The sequence below is a fragment of the Thunnus albacares genome, chromosome 1, assembly GCF_914725855.1.
Source record: "Thunnus albacares chromosome 1, fThuAlb1.1, whole genome shotgun sequence".
NCBI classification, from domain to species: Eukaryota; Metazoa; Chordata; class Actinopteri; order Scombriformes; family Scombridae; genus Thunnus; species Thunnus albacares.
Window position 1 is genome coordinate 40,177,547 of NC_058106.1, and position 22,899 is coordinate 40,200,445.

The following is a 22,899-nucleotide window of genomic DNA, read 5'->3' on the forward strand; positions in this document are numbered from 1 at the left end:
GCAGTGCAGCGCATCCAAAGCCTCAAACGCAAGTTTGCCAAGAATAAGAAATTTCATGATGAATATACATCTTTCCTCACAGAAATGATTGTCAATGGTTATGCTGAGGTGGTACCAGTCGACCAGCTGAATCGAAGCGATGGAGAACTCTGGTACATCCCACATCACGGAGTGTATCACTCAAAGAAAGGAACCTTAAGGGTAGTGTTTGACTGTGGTGCAGTCTTTAAAGGAACATCACTTAACTGCCAATTGCTGCAGGGTCCAGACCTTACCAACTCACTCATTGGAGTTCTCATCAGATTCAGACAAGAGCCGGTTGCTTTGATGGCTGACATCAAAGCAATGTTTCATCAAGTCAGAGTATCAGAAAAGCATGTTGACTATCTGCGATTCCTGTGGTGGCCCGATGGTGATGTGCAGCAAGATCTTGTTGAATACCGGATGAAAGTACATCTCTTTGGAGCCGTGTCGTCACCAAGTTGTGCAAACTTTGCATTAAGGAAGACTGCTGATGACAACAAAGGTCACTTTCCATCAGAGGTGACAAACACAGTAAAGAACAACTTCTATGTAGATGATTGTTTGAAATCCCTGCCTTCGGAACAGGAAGCAGTTCAAATGGTAAGAGACCTGACTGCTCTCTGCAAAATGGGAGGATTCATGCTGTCAAAGTGGATCAGCAACAGCCGTGCTGTATTGGCATCCATTCCCCAAGAAAACCGAACCAAAGAGACTAAGGAGTTGGACTTGGACAAAGACAATCTGCCAATGGAAAGAGCCCTGGGATTGCACTGGTGTGTTGAAACAGATGTCTTCAAGTTCAAAATTGCTGCACAGGAACGACCATACACCAGACGTGGCATCTTGTCCATAGTCAGCTCTATATACGACCCTTTAGGATTTGTAGCACCATTTACTCTGCCAGCCAAACTGATTATGCAGGAGCTCTGTAAGAAAAAACTTGGATGGGATGAAAACATACCCCAAACCTTCTTGCATCGGTGGACAGGATGGCTAGCAGACCTTAACAAGATGGCAGAGTTTAAAGTAGACCGGTGCATGAAGCCCACAAGCTTTGGTCAAATCAGATTTGCACAGCTACACCACTTTTCAGACGCCAGTGAAAGTGGCTATGGTACTGCCTCATATATAAGACTGGAAAACTATAACAGAGAAGCGCATGTTGCATTCATAATAGGAAAATCCAGAGTGGCACCATTGAAACAAATAACGATTCCCCGAATGGAGCTCACAGCTGCAGTCCTAGCTGTCAAAGTTGACACAATGCTGCGAAAGGAATTACAGCTTCAACTGGACAAATCCATCTTCTGGACCGATAGCACAACGGTGCTTAAATACATCAACAACGAAACCAAACGCTTCCAAACATTTGTAGCAAACAGGACCTCTTTTATAAGGGATGCTACTGATGTATCACAATGGAGATATGTTAACACAAAGGAAAATCCTGCAGATGAAGCCTCTAGGGGACTAACAGCAGACCGCTTCTTGAGCTGCAAAAGATGGATCCAGGGACCAGATTTTCTCTGTAAGCCAGACAGAGAATGGCCAAAACCTCACTTGGAATCTGCAATCTCTGCTAATGATCCAATGGATCTGGAAGCACTCACACCAAACCATCTTCTTCTGTTGAAGTCTAAGCCAATACTACCACCAGGACTCTTTGTAAAAGAAGACTTGTACATCAAACGCAGATGGAGACAAGTGCAATACATGGCAGATCTCTTTTGGAAACGGTGGACACAGGAATACTTACCTCTTATCCAAGAACGACAACGGTGGTCAAAGGTAAAAAGAAGCTTTGCTCCAGGTGACATTGTTGTGGTGGTTGATTCTACTGCACCACGAGGCTCATGGCTAATGGGCAGAATACTGGAAACTAAACCAGATGCACAAGGACTTGTGCGCACAGTTCGACTCCAGACGAAGAGCAGCATCTTGGAAAGACCAATAACAAAGATATGTCTGCTCCAAGAAGCCGAGACCTAAACGGCAAGAAAAAAAGAAAAAAAAAGAAGATTGAAGAATCAGTAAAGAGGATTAATGCCAACACATAGTAGATGCATTTTTTGAAAATTGTATATGTAATGTATAATGGATATGGCACCTTTTTTATTATTTATTGGTAATTGTTTTGTTATATACTTAAAACAATTAGGGGCCGGTATGTAGGAGCCATTTATGTTGATTGTTGGCATGTCATTTGTTTAGTTATAACTTGCAGTATTATTTTGGACACTGGGTGGCGGTCATGAGATGCACAGGGTTGTATATTTAGGGGCATAGGTGACAGGAAACGGGAGGCACAGGCAGGTGGAGCACATACAGTTCTTACCAGATCGGGAACAGACGCACACTACAGCTGGCAGGATAGAAACCCGGTATGTTCATGTCATGTACAAAGACTTCAATAAAACAACAAACTAAACGGCAGCCAACGGACTGGAAAATCTGTTCTTGAATCTGCGTAAGATCACTCCTAACTTAACCTACCTGTGTAGTAATGGTAAACTGGAAAAACAGGAAAAGAAAGGACATCAAAAAATGAAAATTGCCATTACAATGATGATTATTATTATTATTATTATAAGAGCAGAAACAGATGTGATTTGTCTTTTTGATTGGAGATAAATGTCCAATCAGAAGCAGAGACATCCAGATATTAAAAGAACAACATAAAAGCAGCAAATATACAAAAATCCCTGAAATAAAGAAGCAAATATACGGTTCAGATTTCAACATAAATGTGGATTGTAAAGCTGCGACACAAATAAAGTTTGATTTTCCAACATGTGAAAATGTTCAGGACTGTAAAATCAGACACATGTTTATTTCTGATAATAAGAGTTTCTTAACGGACTGTAAAAGTCTTGTTTGGTGACATTTGGAGAAAGATTTAGTTTTTCCAAACCTGCATGTTCAGCATGATGGAAATAGAAAACAGCTGTTAGTTTGGATGAAGTTTGACAGCAGGAGTCCAGATGTTTTCTTCATCTTTCAAATGAAGTGAAAAAGAGAAAAATGGGAGTTTTTCTGTGATAAAGTAAAGTGGAGAACTGTACCTGGATCTGTAGATGTGATAGTTTCTCCTCCATGCTTGCAGCTCTGTGTGCAGTCTGTGTTTGGATGTTGAGCTGTGAGCTTTTGACTTTCTTCTTGGTTTCCTCTCTCAGCTCCTCGTCACATACCTGATCTGACCTCTGACCTCTGACCCGCTGATCGTCACAGCAGAAGAAGACAAACGGACGTCTGTATTCACTTTGTGTGCAGAAAGTTAACCGACACACGTGTTTCACTGTTTTCTTCCTGGAGAAGAAAACACTTGCTTTTTGTCCAAAGCACATTTTCCAAATATAACTATTAATGTTGATGATTTATATCAAAATGTGACTTTTCATTCAAAGTTGAGTTGTGTGAAGGTTGTAGAAATGAGAAACTGACCCTGCGCTAAACTGTGTGTGAATAAACAATATAACTATTAATAATGTTCAGCTTATTATTAGAGTGCCATTTTTCTGAATCTGACAATAAAGATCAAATGAAAGCTTCTATTATTATTTATGATCCTTTTTTATTGGACATAACAGGTGATACTGCAGTTCCATTTATTTCTGCCTGAGTAACATAAACATACAAATGATCAACTTTACTTGGTACAACACAAAAACAGGAAATAAGAAACATTTCAAACAGATTGTAAACAGATTGATGATCCTGTAAATGAGCTTTTTATTGTGGATATTTAGTAAGGCGCTAAACTGTCAGCTGTTTGTCCTCTAATATTCTGTTCACATACAGCCAGAGTTGCAACAATTAGTCCATTCATTGATTATCCGTCAACACTAAATTAACACTTAATCATCATTTGAGTCATTTTGAAGCAAACATTTTCTGCTTTTAGCTTCTCAGGTGTGAAGATTGAATGCTTTTCTTTGTCTTACATGATAATAAACAGAATATTTGACTGTTCTGGACTTTAGTTCAGACAAAATGAGACATTTAAAGACGTCGCCTTTGACTCTGTGAAATTACAACCAGCATTTTACACAATTTACACAATTTCCTGACATTTTATAGACAAAACCATGAATTGATGAATCTATGAATCATAATGTTTATTTACAGCTCTACATGCACATCCAGTAGAGACACATAAAAACATGTCGCTTTCTGAATTGACTATATGATTAAAAAAACAACTAATTGAACAACAAATAAGAGTAAAAACAACAAAGAGCCTCTATAGGCCAGCGGATACTTACTGTCATTATGTGTGTTATAGTTAGTGGGCAAAACTCTTCCAACATTTTTAAAAACCTTGGTCACAACTTGACGTTTCAGTAAACTTTCAGCCGCTGGTGGTTTTCTCTCTGAGAGCTTCTGAGTTTCACTGAGACTCATAAGGATCAAAGCCACGACCTCCGAACCTCCAAACAGTCCTCTAACAGACTGAGCTATCTGCTCTGAGAACATCAGCTTCTTTTTTACAGCTTTTTAAATGTCAAACAAACTGTCAGTCATGTGGAAACCATGTTGGTTTAGAAACTGCATTTACAAGCAGTGAGAGATCAGGTTGGTACTAAATAACATGAGAAAGTTTCTCTAACAGGAGGAGACTCTTCCTCCTACAGAGAACACAGAGACACTGAACCAGACCAGTAGACTCCAAACCCAGCATACAGAGGCTGAGTGAATGTGGTGTTGAAGGTGTGGAGGAGGATCAGTGTGTCAGAGGAGACTCTGTAGAAGGACAGAGTGCCAGCAGGACAGTCCACATACACTGCTACTCTGTTAGAGGAGGAGGAGGAGGAGGAGGAGGAGGAGGAGATGGATGTTTCTCTCTTATTGTGACAGACAGAGTAACCACCATCATCAGAGCAGATCAGACTCCAGGACTGATCATTCCCTCCAAACTCACAGTCATCACTGTCTCCTTTCCTGTTGATTCCTCTGTAACTCACTGATATATAAACGTTTCCTCTCCACTCGACCTCCCAGTAACAGCGACCAGTCAGATCATTTCTACACAGCAGCTGAGGACAGTAATCAAATCTGTCTGGATGATCAGGATATGACTGATCCTCCTCCCACACATTTGTCACCTTCCTGTTGTTGTCAGACAGTTTGAGGAATGTGTTTGCTGTGTTTGGATCCAGTGTGAGTTGACAGAAATCTGATGGAGAGAACGAGACACAATACAGCTGCAGTTATTGATCGATCATCTGATTGTTGATGACATCATCTTCATCCTCAGTAGGATGTGAATGAGTGATGTCACAGTTTGAAGTTTGCTTTGTTTTGATGAATGAAATGAAAAACACACTTACACCTCCAAGGACCTGGTGTCAAGAATCGGACTCCAGCAGGCTGCAGGCTGAAAGGAGGAGGGGGGTCAGAGCAGCACGTTCTCTTTCAGCATGCAAACATGGACGTTACATCGCTCTAGTCTACTGTTTGATTATTCTGTTCAAATGTGGGGTTGGGCTTTGATAGACTTTGATCCAATCTGAATCCAGTATCCCAATCCTTCTGAAACCCTGATTGAATCTAATCAGGTTGAACTTTCAACATTTACAGGAAACTTCAGTTAGAAATAACAAAAAGTCAAAGATTGAGTTGAGATGTGTGATCAGCTCTGACAGAGAAAATGTTTCCAGCTCTTCCTCCTCTATCAGACATTGTCTCTCCATACACTCAAAAACATCATTCATGCCATCATTTATTATTAAGAACCCCAACTATCACTTTCATTAAATGAATGCTTCAGTTGTTGCTCAAATTTCAGTTTGTAAAACTGCATTTTTAGACACTTTGAACATCACAGTTTGACCAGCACTGGGACGCAGCTCATTGTTCATGTTTTATCCAGCAGGATAGTGAACGTGCAGAGGCAGAGTCAGGGATTGCACAGACAACAATGGGCATCAATGCGATTCGAGTGGAGGCTGCCGGTCCTGAAGATGAGATGTATGCAGATGTTGGTGTTGTACTTGAAGGTGTGGAAGTTCTGCAAAACCTACAAAGTGTCACCTTTGCAAGTCTGATGGTTTTTGTTTCATTGATGTGCTGAACTTGCCGTACCCTAAGGACCTCAAGTGCACGATTGAAGGGTTCAAGAAAATCCTGATGGACCTGGACTTCACCAAAAATTCAAGTATTGAAGATTAAATTCAGTGACTGCATTTTGTACTAATAGATTATTATTATTATTATTATTATTATTAAAACATGCAAACAAGTGGTTGATTTCTGCAAGTTTTGCCACTTACCAGAGTGAGCTTGAATATTCTGTTTATATTCCTTTACTCAAGAAACATGTGAAAGTGGTAGAAAGCTCCTCAACAACTGAGCCTTGTTACAGTCTTCTGAATTATGGTCTCAGCAAATTTCAGAAAATGGATATCAGGGATTTCTTGAATTGGTAATGTGATGTAAGCAGTACAGTCACCATGGTTTACCTGTCTATCTCTAGTTCCACACAGTTGTTCAGCACAGTTTGTAAGAGAGTTTCTTGTTGCTACAGAAAGGTCTGTTTATAATATACAGTATATTCTTGGTCATGCAACAAGCAGCAAAGTGTTTAAGGCCGACTGGCCTCACCTGAGCCTTCACAATGTTTTTGATTCTAATTTCAAGATTAGATTCTAGGAATTGTTATGCTTCTGAAATGACTAATCATAGTTCAGGGTTACCTTAAATTAGCCTTTAACTGTTTGCCTGTCTTTATAGGCATTTGTCTAAGTGGTCAACTGTGCCAAAATAAGTAAATATTTGAAAAGGGAGCACTTTCTTTAACCTTGTGCATGTAAGAACGGTATTTTCTTTTGTTTTTGTTTTTTGTTTTGTTTTTTTAAATAGATTTTTAATATATTTGTTGTTCACATGTTTTGGTTGCTCTTTTTGTGGGTGTGTGCTGTATGTCAGTGTGTTATGTTGTTGAATGGAAATGGTGTAGTGTGATGTTGTTGTATGACAACGTTTTGCTGCCTTTGACTTTCTGCAATACCCAAACTGGCCACATGATCCAAATAAATATTAAATTAATCAAATGTGAAGGTAATCTGACTGTTTTATGTTTTGTTTTTAATGTATTTTAGTTATCGTTTAAGGTGGGGTGGGGGGGATTAGCAGCCATATATTCCTCCGTTCCCCATTGCTTCTATTCATCTGTTTAGCGTCATCAGGTTAGGCTAACTCTAACTCTGGAGCTAACCCCCATGCTGCAGCATTTATTAACTGACTGACACACTTTAGTCTGTACTGTAAAAAAGACGAGAGAGAGAGAGAGAGACAGCAGCAGTGGTCGAGCGAGCTAGAGAGTGAATGAAGACAGAGAGGGAGCGCTGGTAGAGAGTGCCGGTGAATCAGATCAATAAAACGTTATTTTCTGATTGTTGCACAGTGGTTATGTTCTGGAGGACAAATAGACACGCCCAAACCTCCACGCCACCCTGCAGCTGAACACCGCAACGCCTGATTGGGTCTGAATACGGCCTTACTGTTCACCTTTTCCTCTGCTCTGCTCACATTCACCGTCACTTTTCTGACGATCGCTCTCTCGCTTAAACACTTGCTCACGTACTGCCCTTTTCTTTAAAAGGAGCTACGCAACCTGCAGTTTCCATGGCAACGACACAGACATTGACTCGCTTTTCGAAACAGCGCTGCTCAGAGGCTCCCAAACACTATTGATTTCCAAATGAATGGATATTTGGTGTTATTTTTGGCATTTACTGTTATAGCAGAAACACTGTTCATAGTTTTCAAAATGATACATTTAAAATACATTGGGTTTATTCATTTAAAGTGCATTAATTTGACGCATTTTAAGTTAATTGGGGATATTGCATAAACCTGGTTATTATTTCTTTTAAACACATTGGATTTATTAATAAGAATACATAACCTCTCGTTCCTGCTTGTTTAATTTATGTTTTAATTGTAAAAATGCTTCATGTTAAGTTTATTAGTTTGTATATGTCAAAACTATGCAATTCCAATGGATGGAAATTTTATATGCAATAGAAATACATAAGTCTTACATATTAGGCCTAAATATTTTTTGAGTGTACCTGAGAGTCTTCAGTTTCCAGTGTGGATCCTTCAGTCCAGCAGACAGCAGCTTCTCTCCTGAGGCTCCCGGATGATTGTAGCTCACATCCAGCTCTCTCAGATGGGAGGGGTTGGAGCTCAGAGCTGAGGCCAGAGAAGCACAGCCTTCCTCTGTGATCAGACATCCTGACAGCCTGCAAACACACAAAACAACACACATGTCAGACAGTCTGAGAGTCCTGCTGTGTGCAGTCAGATACAACAACAAACTGTCTCCACACTAACTAACTAACTAAAAGATGAACTGAATCAGGGAGCTCCAGAAAGTTGAGCATCCGGCCAGATGGGAAAAGTCAGCAGCTGAGGGATGATTCAGCAGCATGTTTTTAGATGTGAACCCCCTAGGGGGGTCATGACCCCCCCAGGAAGAAAATGTTTTAAATATCAGCTTTAAAATGTGGATTTACAGTCAATGTTAACGGGAGGATAAAGAGAAAAACTCACCCTAGAATTAATGTAATCTGACTGTTACAGAAGTAATGCAAGAGGGACATCAGTTCACTGCACACAGCCAAGAGAGCAGAGCCGTGTCCAAAAGTGGATTAAAGTGCATTAATCCACTAAACAATAAAGTTCATCACACAAAACTCAGTGTTTCTCAGGTTGTGCTGAACAAAACTCAGGAGACTCAGCAGCACAAATATTCCTGTTCTCTATTTCTCTGTTTAAAGTCTTCAGGTTAGGCTAACCCACTGATGTTAACATACTGATGCTAACCCACCAATGCTAACCCACTGATGCTAACCCACTGATGCTTACCCATTAACGCTAACATACTGATGCTAATACATTGATGCTAACACACTGATGTGAACCCAGTAATGCTAACCCACTGATGCTAATGTTTGTACTTATTGATTCATTGGCTTTATTTCCTCGCCCACTGTAGTGAGTGAATCTGTCTGTAGTGAAACCGGGGCTAACCTGTTCTTCCTCTGCAGGCTCCACTTCACTCAGCTGCCCGACAGACCTGCTGCTTCTTCCCACTTTAATCTGAATAACAAACCGGGGCTCGGTGCTCCGGTTGGATCCAAATGGAGAGCCGGGGCTAACGTTAGCTGGGAGGCTAGCAGAGGCTAACTGGCTGTGCTTCCTCCGTTCATGCTGCAGCTAACGCACTGCTAGCCTCCCAGCTAGCCCCGGCTCTCCGTTTGGATCCAGTGAAGTGGAGCCTGCGGAGGAAACACCGGGACCGTCAGGATGTAATAGTCCGTGGAGGAGCTGCGGTGTTCGGCTGCGCAGATAGGAAACCCCTCGGCTGACAGGATGTACCACTCTGTTTGAAAAAACTTTTTCTTCCTCTTTGTGGTTTATAACAGCAGTTGGTAACCAGCGTATTAGGTGCATTACCGCCACCTTCTGCTTCAGACTGTTGACCAAAGATTAAATCCTACACATTAATCCTGTCTGTCTAATAAACTCAAAGAAAACTCTACTGCTGCTCCCACTTGGCAGGTTCATTAAAGTTTTAATGCTGAGCTCCTGAACTCCAGTCTTCCTAAGTTCTTCCTTCATAATTTGTCTTTATTGATCATTAATACAATCTATGATTGCAGGTGTAATAGTCTCCTCAGCCAGCTGGAATAAAATATGTGCACATATCTGCATCGGCAAAAATGAGTCAAAAAGTAATCGTGTTAAATAATTGTGATCTCAATATTGACCAAAATAATCGTGAGTATGATTTTTGCCATAATCGAGCAGCTCTAGTTCTTATATTAACATAGTGAGCTTCAATCTCAATTTTTCATTTCTTCATATATTTATTATAAAAACATCTTTCAAACCAAACAAATACTAATTTGATAATAAAATATGAATACATTATATAATGAATATGAATATATTTCACTCTAATAGGTTCTTCAAGGTCACCTGTGTAAAAATTGTTTCTGTGTTTGTTTTATTTTATTTCATCTTCTGTTGAGAATTTCAATGAGTTCCTTTAAAATAAGCTGTTGGAATATCCAAGGTCTTTCCTCCTCAGTCTTTGGTTTGAAGAGTAAAACCTATCAATAATAATGACACCATAATCCTATCAGAAACATGGTGTAGAGGTGATGTACCCACACACTGCCCTCCCAGCTACAGAGAGATTATTGCCCCTTCCCACAAATGATCTACTGTTAGTCCAGCAGAGACTCAGGAGGACTCATTATATGCTACAAGTCACATTTACACAATTCACTACAAATTCTCAACATCAGAAAATAAAAAGAGATCTTCTCCCTACCCAGAAGGATATATATCTATGTGCTGTGAGTCCCCTTACTTCTCTGATGACATGTTTCCCTGCCTTGAGTCACAGATATGTCATTACCAGGGGCAGCAAATACAATAATCTGTGGTGATTTTAATGCCCGGACTGGTGCACAACCTGAAGTCACCAGTAGTCAAGGAGACAGTTTGATCAGCCAGCAAGCTCCTACTATTCACCGCCATCTGCCTCCTAGAAACAACTTTGACACTGTGATGAACAGTAATGGGAGGGAGCTGCTACAACTGTAGCCTCAGTCTGTATATGGTCAACGGTCGGGTAAGAGGGGACTCTTTGGGAAGGTTCACTTATTGTTCAACTGCTGACAACAGCACTGTAGATTATATGATCACAGACATGGACCCCTTCTCTTTCACTGCATTCACAGTCAAGCCCCAAACCCCTTTATCAGACCACAACCAAATCACCCTCTTCCTCAAACACAACACACACAAAACCCAGCAAGCTGTTCAACATACCCAGGACATACAGATGGGCCCCAGACAGCACTGAGCAATACCAAGAGGCCAGCAATAGTGAGGAGATTACATTATTACTACAAGAGTTGATAGAATAGCCCTATCCTCCCACTACTGAAGGCATATGTGAGGCTGTCCACAATATAAATGACATCTTCAACACAACAGCAAATAAAGATCAATTCAAACTATGTACAAACAAAACAAAAACAACAAAAAAGAACCACTGGTTTGACAAAGAATGTCAAAACCTGAAAAAACTAGTTAGAAACAAACAATCATATACGCCTTCAGTATTGTGAAGCACTTAAGACATAAAAATACAACCAGAAGCAAAAAGATAAAGCATAGTGAGAAACAGCTGTGCCTACTTGAAGAGAGTATAGAGTCTAACTGGGACTTCTGGGACCAGTGGAACTCTGTCTGTCAGTCTGAGCCTGAGGAGCTGCTCATACAGGACCAAGACATATGGACTCAACATTTTCACACCTTATTTGGACCAAAACCACCAGGAACTGACTTACAAACCAAACAAATACTGGAGAAACTACTAAATATGGAATTGATATTCAAAGACCACCAGAACCCCCTAGATTTCCCCGTTACTATCAACCATCTGAAAACAAACTGAAGACCCTCAAAAGCAAAAAAGCATGTGGGCCTGATGGGAGACTGAACCAAATGCTGAAATACAGCACAGAAAAATTCCACTTGGCTATTCTAAAATGATTCAACCTAATTGTGAGTGTGGGATATTTTGCTGAGAGTTGGAATAATGGTCTTATTACAGCTATATTTAAAGGTGGAGACAGATTTGAGCCTCAGAATTACAGAGGGATGTGTGTCAGCAGCTGTATGGGCAAGCTGCTCTGCAGCATCATCAACTCTCGTATTATTTGAATTTGAGACAGAGAGAGAGATTTGATTGTATTTGACAAGAGAGATTATATTATTAAATTCTCCAAATCAGTACAGTCAGTAAACTTTATGACATAATTAAATAAATGTATGTCAGTAATAAGTGTGGAGTAAAATCTACAGATCTCTTCGGTGAAGCGAGAGGCGTCTTTCAGGGCAACAGCTTGTCTCCGACTCTATTTAACATCTACATTAATGCCTTAGCAGTGCTGTTGGAGCAGTCTGGAACCCCTGCTGGCCAAACCCTTAACAATAAGGAAGTTAAATTCCTGCTCTATGCTGATGACCCACACAACAAGGACTACAGCAGCACCTGGACCTCCTGGAGCAGGACTGTCAGAACTGGGCCCTGACAGTCAACTTTAACAAATCTAAAAGCATCATCTTCCAAAAGAAGCTCAAATATCAATTCAAACTAGAGAACAGCATCTAGATCACAGCCTGTACTATGATTACCTGGAGCTCACAATCAGTGCGTCAGGTGACTTTGGTCTGACGGTGAAACAACAAGCATGTAGAGCATTTTATGCAATAAGAATAAATAGAAACACCAATTAGTATTTAGACAAAAATATTTGATAGTATAATCCAACCAATCGCTCTTTATGGCAGTGAAGTTTGGGGTCCACTCAGTCATGAGGACTACACTAGATGGGACCAGCATCCCATAGAGACCCTGCACGCAGAATCCTGTAGATCCATATTAAACATCCAAATAAAAACACCAACCAATACACGCAGGGCAGAATTAGGCTGTTACACATTGATTATTAATATTAAAAACAACACTTACCAGTGTTTCCCCCTAGGTTGAGTGGTCTGGCCTGGCGGGGCATTTTTTTTTGGGGGGGGGGGGGGGCAGCTACACAGTTCTCCGTTTTCTATTTCTCTGTTTAGCATCGTCAGGCTAGGCTAACCCATTGTTGCTAACTTCGGAGCTAAGCCCCTTCACTTTTCCAGCAGTTGGGGAAACAACACACGTGACTTTTCTTGGTCTTGACGAGCTGCAGCATTTATTAACTGACACACTGTCGTCTGTACATTTACTGCCAGACTGACAACTTCCTGTTAACCTTTTCCTCTGCTCCGCTCACATTTAATCTTATTTTTCTGACGCTCTCTCGTTTAACCACTCACTTGTTTACGCTCTGCGCTATTCCTTAAACGGAGTTATGCTACCTGCAGTTTCCCAGGCAACAACACAGACGCTCACTCACGTTTCGAGACAGCGCTGTTCAGTGCTATTGATTTGTGAATGAATGGATATTTGGCGTTATTTTTGACATTTAAATTTTTTTTTTTGGCCTGGTGGGGGTTCTCATTGGCCTGGCGGCCCACCAAGCCTGTACTATTATAGGGGAAACACTGCTTATGATTTGGTTACATCTCAAATTGAGCCCCCAAGACACACTTAAATTTCAGGCACTACAAACCCAGAGCTGAACCCCCAAAAGAGTCCCTTCTGTCAGCTGGTCCTGAGACTGATCAATAACACTCAATACTGCTCAACCTCGGACCAGTACTGATCAATAACACCCAATACTGCTCAACCTCAGACCAGCACTGATCAATAACACCCAATCAGACATAACAGTCAGCCATAGAGACAGAGATGCACTTTGTCTTAAAATGTGACAAATATAATAACATCAGAGTGGGAAACTTTTAGAAATTTATATGTTAATTCCAAACTTTACGAAGTCAGACGACAGTAAAAAGCAACAGATTCTATCAAACATGCAGCAAACTGAGGAAACATCACTGAATGTGACAAACAATCATCCTGACAGTCTATTGTACATGTGGTTTAGGGCTGTGTGACATGATATATATCATGTGATGAGAGAAAAATGTCTCTATCGTTTATATCGTTGTGACTAATCAGACTCTTTACGGCAATATTTTTCATCATTTAGAGTTTGTCCATCTTTTGCACAGATTACATTGATGAATTACTCTTCTTGGCTTTTTACTTGCACTTACAGTAACGTAACGAGTTCAGTTGTCATTAACTCTCCTCTGCTGTGCTTTACACATGGAGGGCTAAGCCCCGCCCACGCTGAGAAAGCGCAGAGAAGCAGCGAGACGGCGACTATAAATGACAGCAAAACGCAGTAAAGACTGTCTTTATTTATGTGATTTACCAGATGTATGTGCACTTGTTTAATTTCGGCTCAGTCTGAGAGTCTCTGCTGAGGTTTGCTGTCATTTATGGTTGCGTTACTATGATTCACTGCGGCGGGGCTGAACCCTCCATGTGTGAACTCGAGAACTCTAGTTGAAAACTGCACTTTTTACGTTTCTGTAAGTACAATAAAAGCTTCGGAAGTAAAAAGCCAAGAAGAGCAATTTAATTTAATCTGTGTAAAGGATGGACAGATCGCCCAGCCCTACATATAGTTATTTTATCTGTTCCATTATTATTATTGTGAATGTCATGTTATTGTTGTATTTTCTTAATTTAACATTGCAATTTTACATAGTCCTGCCGATGCAAACACTGTTCAGTAAATGTGACTATATAGTAGAGCAGGGCTGGGCGATAAGAACAAAATCTTATATCCCATCATAGCACATTTTAATTCAATGAATAAATAGTTGGTCATTGCCTTTTACACAGCATGCCAGTGTTCCACATTCAGAGGCGAAAGGTGAAAAGTTTGCAGCCCTGATAAATGTTCATAATACAACAATAATCGGAACACATTACAAAGCATTTTATTAAGATTTATAAGGTCAAGTATCATATCAATCATTTTATAAAGTGTTATAATCACTTATCACTCACCAAGTTGTTTAATGAGTCACTTTTGTTGATCAAACATTGATATAAAAGTAAAATAGAAATAGAAATAGTTTCAGGTTTTATCTATAATTTGAGTGTTTAGTGAGTTTTTTGGGGAAACATTAGTGAAATGTAAATGTTCATCATTCAACTATGAGAATTATAATACACTATGATCCTTGTAAAACATGTCAGTGAGTGACCAGCAGTTATGAAGTATTATGATTCTTGACCTTATAAGTCATTATAAAATGCTTTATAATGTGTTATGATTATTGTTATAAAGCATTATGAATATTTATGAGTGTTTATAACTATAATTATACAGTGTTGAAAGCAGATTATAACACATTATAAGTATGTTTATAATGCATTATAGACATGGGTACATTTCAGATGAATGCACATATCAGGCCTTTTACATGTTTTAGTACATACACATTAGCTTTTAAGCCCATTTCAAATAAGCACAAACTGCGTTACGTGCTTTCCCACTGCTACAACAGCAGCTTAGCATGTAGCACTTAGCCTAGCTTCTAGAATTCAATTAAGCCTACAGTGGTTAGCGGCTAAAAAGCTGTATCAGCTATATTCTCATCACATCACACAAACGTTATATCCTGACTGGCATTTTGCTTCACCATACCTTTCAAGGTAAACTAACACACCATTAAATGATTTTGGAACAAAACCTTAATGCTAACCAGCTAATCTCGGGTGACTAACTCACCAGGATAATCCATTAATTTGGAGGGAAACGCCCGCCGGAGTCCCGAAGATTCTTTTTCCACAGCCGCTCTGCAGCTTAGCAGTTTTCTCTCTCTGGCAACACGCCAGCTCCACTCGGTTTCAACTTATTTAAATCTGACATTAAAACGCCTTATTTTACTCTTTCCAAATGAACTCATTTTAGCCAAACACCCGTCTGAGTCTCAGACCCGTCTGAGTCTCCCTTCAGTTACTGCGCTGCAGTAACTGAAGGGAGACTACAGTAACTGAAGGGAGACTACAAACGCTGCAGTAACTGAAGGGAGACTACAAACTTCTCTATGCGCAGCCGCCTAGCTAGCATCTACCGCTAGCAGCTACCGCTAGCATCTACTGCTAACCTGCATGTGAGGCGTTTAGGGAACATCGGTAAATTGTAGTTTCTACTGACTGCAGTCATCTGCATCCAAGCAGCAACCTCTGGAGCTGAAAAATGAAGCCAATACAGAAGTGCCAAAAACCTTCATTCTATCTAATGGCCAATAGGGGGCGACTCCACCGGCTGCAAAAAATAGACAATAAAGAAGTGTATGCTTTAGAGCATGGCTACGTTGTGATTGACAAATCACTGCCATGGTGACAACATTGCTTAAGTAACGTAAATATGGCATATAGGCATAGCTGCTGCTGCTATTTCACAGTGTGTTTTCAGTTCAATAAAGTTAATTGTAATATTATGGTTACCTAAAAAAAAAGTCTTGTTCTGTGTTTTTTGTAATAAAAGACCCATCAATGAGTCAGATGGTCAGTTTTTCCACCGAGTACATTTTGTTTTAACAGTCTTAGGCCTGTTTTTCGCTAGCGAAAATTAGCATTAACATTATGACTGTTAACCATAGATTATAAATGCACCATGCTAACCAAGCTAGCGGCTTGCTATGGTCAGCTCCACCTTCTCTTCCAAATATGGTCACTTCTGGCTCCAAAAATCAAACATGGCGACGGCCAAATCCAAGATGGCAATGGTGAAATCGCTACACTCAAGGCTTCAAAATGGCAGTTCGGGAACCAATTGGTGATGTTACCGTGACTACGTACATATTTTTTACAGTCAATGTCTGCATCATGAGGCATTTAGACAGTACATTCATTTAGACATTACAGTAAATTCAAGAAAAATATTTCCAAAATATTTGCAGAAATGAGGGATATATAGTATATTGGCGAAGAAAGAAAAAAGTCACCTACATTTGCATTATCCACTAGGTGTAAGTATAGGGATGTACAGGTACATGTATTTGTCCTGAACTGTTGTGATACAGACGTTCTGGTTCGGTGCATGCATGCATATGAAGAGTACGCTCCGTGACTCAAACAATTACTGAACAGAAAGGCGATAAAACGTTTGATTTCTAACGTGGTCAGACAGCACGTTGTAAGAAACAGCTCTGAGAAAGAAAAATGTAGTTCAAAGAAATTTCAAAGAAGTTACTGGCTAATAATCACGTAATTACAGTGGAAATCGCTTGTATGGATCAAAAAAGTTGGGACAGAATCATTCCTATACAAATGCTGTTTAAACAATTCTCTGATAGGGAATCAAGTAGTCTGCTTACAGTGTGCATTTAAGCAATATTGCAATATAAGTAATATTGCAATTATACATCAGTTAACAACTGTTGTATAACAACAACAAAAAAAGATATAAATTGATCATATTATGCGTACCTGGAAAACAATCAGTTACGTCTGTAGACTCCTACGTAATGAAACTAGTTTACTACTCCAGCAAGTAGGCCGACCCTTAGTAACGACCTAGCAACAGAGACGATTTCTAGTCCCTGCTGAGTCAGCTAGCTAACTTGAGCTAATGCTTTCTGGAGAAGCTGAATCAAAGAAGATAAATTGGAAAATTCAAACATTTTCTTTCCTGTGAAAAATAAAATCCTGGTGGAAAACTTCTGCCAATCAGAGCTTTGGACTTTTGGTTATGCTGGATATAAATTCAACTCTCAGCACTGGTTAAAATCTTTGCTGTTCTATTCTAAACATGTTTGAGATGTGACAGTTTAATGATGAACAGACATGTAATGATATAAATCACATGGTATCAAAGCAAATATTTGTTACTCTATCTCAGCCAGAGTTCATATATGTGTGCTGTAAAATATATAAGGCTGAATCAAGGAAAGATAAACTAGAAAATTTAAACATTTTCTGTCATTTGAAACATAAAATCCTTGTGGAAAACTTTTGCAAATCAGAAGTCCTGACATTAGAGAGGCTGCATTTTATAGTTTAGAAAAATGCCTCTAAAACAATGTGGAATTTGTTCTGACCTGAGATTTTCCAGTGTGCAGTGTTGACTCTCCAGTCCAGCAGACAACTGTTTAATTCCCAAATCCTGCAGGTTGTTGTTACTGAGATCAAGCTCTCTCAGACTAGAGGACTGGGAGCTGAGAACTGAGGACAGAGCTGCACAGCTTCTCTCTGAGAGGTTACAGCCACTCAGCCTGGAGAGGAAATAAAAGGGAAAAAACAAGTAAGAATTTATTTTTGTTAAAAGGATAGCTGAGTATTTAAATAATGATGAATAAATCCAACTATCTGTGTACTTACAGAGCTTTGTTGGAGGCTTTGACCACTGGCAGCAGCCTCAGAAGAGTCTCCTCTGAAGCAGAGTATTTCTTCAGGTCAAACACATCCAGATCTTTTTCTGATGACAGTAAGATGAAGACCAGAGCTGACCACTGAGCAGGAGACAGTTCATCTGTGGAGAGACTTCCTGATCTCAGGTTCTGTTGGATCTCCTCCACTAGAGAACAATCATTCAGTTCATTCAGACAGTGGAACAGATTGATGCTTCTCTCAGCAGACAGATTCTCACTGAACTTTTTCTTGATGTACTCGACTGTTTCCTGATTGGTCTGTGACCTACTTCCTGTCTGTGTCAGCAGACCTTGTAGGAGAGTCTGATTGGTCTGCAGTGAAAGACCCAGGAGGAAGCGGAGGAACAAGTCCAGGTGTCCATTTGGACTCTTTAAGGCCTCGTCCACAGCACTCTGGTAGAAACGTGTTGATTTGCCTCCAAACCCTTTAGGCCACCAGGATGTTGTTTGTTCTTCTGCCAGCAGATTGACTCCAGAGTTGATGAATGTCAGATGGACATGAAGAGCAGCCAGAAACTCCTGAACGCTCAGATGGACAAAGCAGAACACCTTGTCCTGGTACAGCCCTCTCTCCTCTTTAAAGATCTGTGTGAACACTCCTGAGTACACTGAGGCTGCTCTGATATCGATGCCACACTCTGTCAGGTCTAATTCATAGAAGATCAGGTTTCCTTTCTGCAGCTGCTCAAAAGCCAGTTTTCCCAGAGACTCAATCATCTTCCTGCTCTCTGGACTCCAGTGTGGATCTGTCTCAGCTCCTCCATCATACTTGATGTTCTTCAGTTTGGACTGAACCACCAGGAAGTGGATGTACATTTCAGTCAGGGTCTTGGGCAGCTCTCCTCCCTCTCTGCTTTTCAACAGATCCTCCAGAACTGTAGCAGTGATCCAGCAGAAGACTGGGATGTGGCACATGATGTGGAGGCTTCGTGATGTCTTGATGTGGGAGATGATTTTGCTGGCCTGCTTCTTATCTCTGAATCTCCTCCTGAAGTACTCCTCCTTCTGTGGGTCAGTGAACCCTCTGACCTCTGTCACCATGCCGACACACTCAGGAGGGATCTGATTGGCTGCTGCAGGTCGTGTGGTTATCCAGAGGCGAGCAGAGGGAAGCAGTTTCCCCCTGATGAGGTTTGTCAGCAGCACATCCACTGAGGTGGACTCTGTAACATCTGTCAGGATCTCATTGTTGTGGAAGTCCAGAGGAAGTCGACACTCATCCAGACCGTCAAAGATGAACACAACCTGGAACTCTTCAAACCTGCAGATTCCTGCTTCTTTGGTTTCAGTAAAGAAGTGATGAACAAGTTCCACCAAGCTGTACTTTTTCTCTTTCAACACATTCAGCTCTCTGAAAGTAAATGGAAATGTGAAGTGTATGTCCTGGTTGGCTTTGTCTTCAGCCCAGTCCAGAGTGAACTTCTGTGTTAAGACTGTTTTCCCAATGCCAGCCACTCCCTTTGTCATCACTGTTCTGATTGGTTCATCTCTTCCAGGTGAGGCTTTAAAGATGTCTTCTTGTCTGATTGCTGTTTCTGGTCTGTCTGGTTTCCTAGATGCTGTTTCAATCTGTCTGACCTCATGTTCATCATTGACCTCTGCAGTCCCTCCCTCTGTGATGTAGAGCTCTGTGTAGATCTGATTCAGAAGGGTTGGGTTTCCTGCTTTAGCAATCCCCTCAAACACACACTGGAACTTCTCCATCAGGTTAGACTTGAGTTTACGTCGACACTCTGCAGTAAGAGTTCCTGAATGAACAAACAACAAATGAAATCAGTGATTGGATCCTACAGAAAGTCTAGAAATGTGAACATGTAAGTGTGTCTGTATAGTTTTTCCTGCTCCATTAGTTTTATTCAGCTCATCAGTGGAGGACAAACAGCCTCTGATCTGATATGATCTGATGCAGATGTGTGCAGCATATTTACAGCAGAGTTTGAAATATAAACCTCTCCCATGTTGCCTCCATCATGTTAAATCTGTTTAAATCCTCTTACTGCTCTGCAGACGGTCAGCCAGCTCCTCCTGCTTCATTCTCCTCAGGAAGTGCAGTGTGATCTTCAGAAATGCCTCTCTGCTGCTCCTCCTCTGCTCTTCCTCCTCACCGTCCAACACCTCCTCATCCTCACTCTGACTCTCTAAGCATTCTGGGTAATCTGGACTCAGAACCCTCTGGACTTTCTTCAGCTCGTTCTTCACAAAAGTGACGATGTTCTCCTCCAGCAGCTGGAACAGAAAGATGAATGGTACTTTAGTATTTCATCTGTGGTTGATGGACTTAATAGTAAAGGTGTGTTTGTACATGTACACACCATAAATATGGAGTCCAGGTGTGTTTGATGCTGCTGTGCAGACTGATCACTGAGAACCTCTGAGCTCTGCTGCTGAACTCTGTGGAGAAAACATCACATTTAAGGACATTTAATGACTCAAATCTGCACACAGCTTATTAAAGCTAAAGACCCATAGATGTTCTTGTCAAACTGAATAATAATCAGTGACAAAAACATGCAGTTAAAACCAAAGACATGAAGATAATCATCAGTTTAAATCCCAGAATTAAATAGAAATCTTTCAGAACAGAGTGACTGATGAGTTCAAATTCCTCCAGTGATGAAAAGAGGATGGCAGGCGACTTGGTGATGAGTCAACAGAAGAAGAAGGAAGTGAGGATGTTCTACAGGAGTTCTATGGCTCAGTAACAATCTGTGCCAACCTCAAAACTAAAGATGGAAAACCAAAAGACATGAAGGATTAATCATCAGTTTAAATCCCAGAATTTAATAGAAATCTTTCAGAACAGTGTGACTGATGAGTTCAAATTCCTCCAGTGATGAAAAGAGGATGGCAGGCGACTTGGTGATGAGTCAACAGAAGAAGAAGGAGGATGTTTTGAGAAATTTGTGTTGCACTTACAAAGGCCGGCTGATGGATGGCAGCATATGGGATGACACACTAGCATCCACTGTGGTGGCTGATGTGCAACTATACCATCAAAACCCATGCATATATAAGCAAACGGCTTTTGAATAGCTGTCCACTGTAGTGACCGTTATGCATGAAAGGGTTAATTATGACAGTAAACACTTACATGAAAAGGAAACATGTATACATAACGTGCATTGTATCTCATTTTCTTTCTAATAAAGTGAAAAAGAAAACAATAAATCAGAGCACAGAAACAAAGTGAGGAGGTGTGTTACATGTCAGTGTTGTCCTGCAGAGGGCAGCAAACACCTGCCAACACTGAATAAGAAGCTCTGTGAGAGAGGGAGCTGAGTCTTTCTGAGATGAAGATGTTCCTGTCAAACTGAAAAATAATCAGCAGTCCAATCACAGCTTGGAGGCAGCGCCATGGGCGGAGCTTATCAACACCAGCAGAGGTGAAGTCAAACATGACAGACAGCCTTTCACAATAAAACAGTTTCCTGTGGGCTGAGGGACAGAACTACTGACTGTATGTTTAGTTCCATTTATGAGACTGTTTGCAGTTTTAATGAGATGGATTGTGCTGCATGAAAGAACAGACAAGACAACAAACACTGAAATGTAAAACACCTTTTCACTTTGTTTTCTGTGTTCTGGTTTGATTTTAATGCAGCCTGAGAAACCTTCATTGTCTCTTTACCAAAGGTTTTTCAATTAATTATGACACAGTAAACACTTACATGAAAAGGAAACACGTATACATAACGTGCATTGTATCTCATTTTCTTTCTTTCTTTGATTTGTCTTTAATGAGACATTTTAGATTTTTTCTCATCTTCCATAAATATAAAACATTCTTGTGTCTAACAATCCTTTCTGTCAATTATCAACCTGTTCAGTCAGTTTATCAATCCTGAGATCAATATTCTGACCTTTGCTCAGCAGGATCCATCTTTGAAGCTCAAGACAGACACATCCAAGTTAGCTGCTGCTCTGATTATTGGATGTGATGTTTTCAAAGTTACACACACATATTGATATAGTGACCATGTTGGTGTCTTATAACACTGAACTCTTTGACATGTGACTGTTGCACAGGTGGACACTGTGATGTCACTGCTGAAACAATATATTGATTCCTCTTCTCAGGAGAGTCAGATAATAACAAACTTCAGTTTTAAATTCTTACCTTCCATCATCAGGTAGTACGTCCTCAAAGCTAATATGACGACCCATAGAGCAGTCACTCTTCATGGACACACAGCTGGGTTCAGGAGAGTCTGCTCTCTGGTGCTGCATCCTGATACAAACAATTAACAAATCAAAGAGTTTAAAAACTATTAATTTTGACCAGATTGCAGCAGCTGAAGTTTTAGAAGCAGCATGAAAATCAGTAAGAAGACAGTGGATGAGAAACGTTCTCCTGTTCATCAACATGTCATCTGATGAAAGATGCTTCATCTTATTGATTAGTTTACAAATCAGTTATTGAGGTCTTTATTAACTCAGACAGTCAGTAGTTCATTCTGAGTTACTGTGAGTTATTATTCATTAATTGAGTGTCAGATGTGACAGTGAGTGTGAATAATGATGGTGGAGTGATGTGAGTGGAGAACAGTGATGGACAGTTAGAGATCCTCATCTCAGAGCTTCGGTCTGGCTGTCATGTTCCCCACACAGAGAGCTTTTAGAGGGAGGGACTCCCTCCTCTCTGTCCTCACACTGATCCATAGCAGAGAAACAGCTGCTGGGAGAGCTGCACTCAGTCACTACAACAAGGTTTCATCACAGCAACACACATTAGCTCTCATTCGTCTCTCTAACATCACAAATACTGTAGAAAACAGGGAAGCAGCAGCTCTTCCCATCAGACACACTGACCAGGTCCATCTGAGGACTCTGCAGCCTCTGGGACAGTTCACAACATGGACTGAAAAACAGCTTTCAGTCAAACCAAGTCTGTCTCAGTGTTGGAAGATGGTTGTGTTTTGGATTAAAATGCACCACAGCCAAGTTGAT

At 40.5% G+C, this 22,899-nt stretch overlaps 2 protein-coding genes across 2 annotated transcripts in view; one reads left to right on the forward strand and one right to left on the reverse strand.

The window, feature by feature from the left end:
- LOC122986857 (NLR family CARD domain-containing protein 3-like) overlaps positions 1–22,899 on the forward strand; it is a 934,102-nt gene that overhangs the window by 576,107 nt on the left and 335,096 nt on the right. The window lies entirely within an intron of this gene.
- LOC122986229 overlaps positions 3,576–22,899 on the reverse strand; it is a 47,167-nt gene continuing 27,843 nt past the window's right edge. Inside the window, exons 11-19 of the mRNA XM_044357385.1 lie at positions 22,070–22,180; positions 21,156–21,169; positions 20,265–20,341; positions 19,950–20,178; positions 17,903–19,700; positions 17,623–17,796; positions 8,097–8,270; positions 5,352–5,398; positions 3,576–5,197 (exon numbers count right to left, since the gene is read on the reverse strand). Of these exons, the coding sequence (XP_044213320.1) occupies positions 4,650–5,197; positions 5,352–5,398; positions 8,097–8,270; positions 17,623–17,796; positions 17,903–19,700; positions 19,950–20,178; positions 20,265–20,341; positions 21,156–21,169; positions 22,070–22,180 (3,172 nt within the window). The 3' untranslated portion in view covers positions 3,576–4,649. The remainder of the gene's footprint in view (positions 5,198–5,351; positions 5,399–8,096; positions 8,271–17,622; positions 17,797–17,902; positions 19,701–19,949; positions 20,179–20,264; positions 20,342–21,155; positions 21,170–22,069; positions 22,181–22,899) is intronic.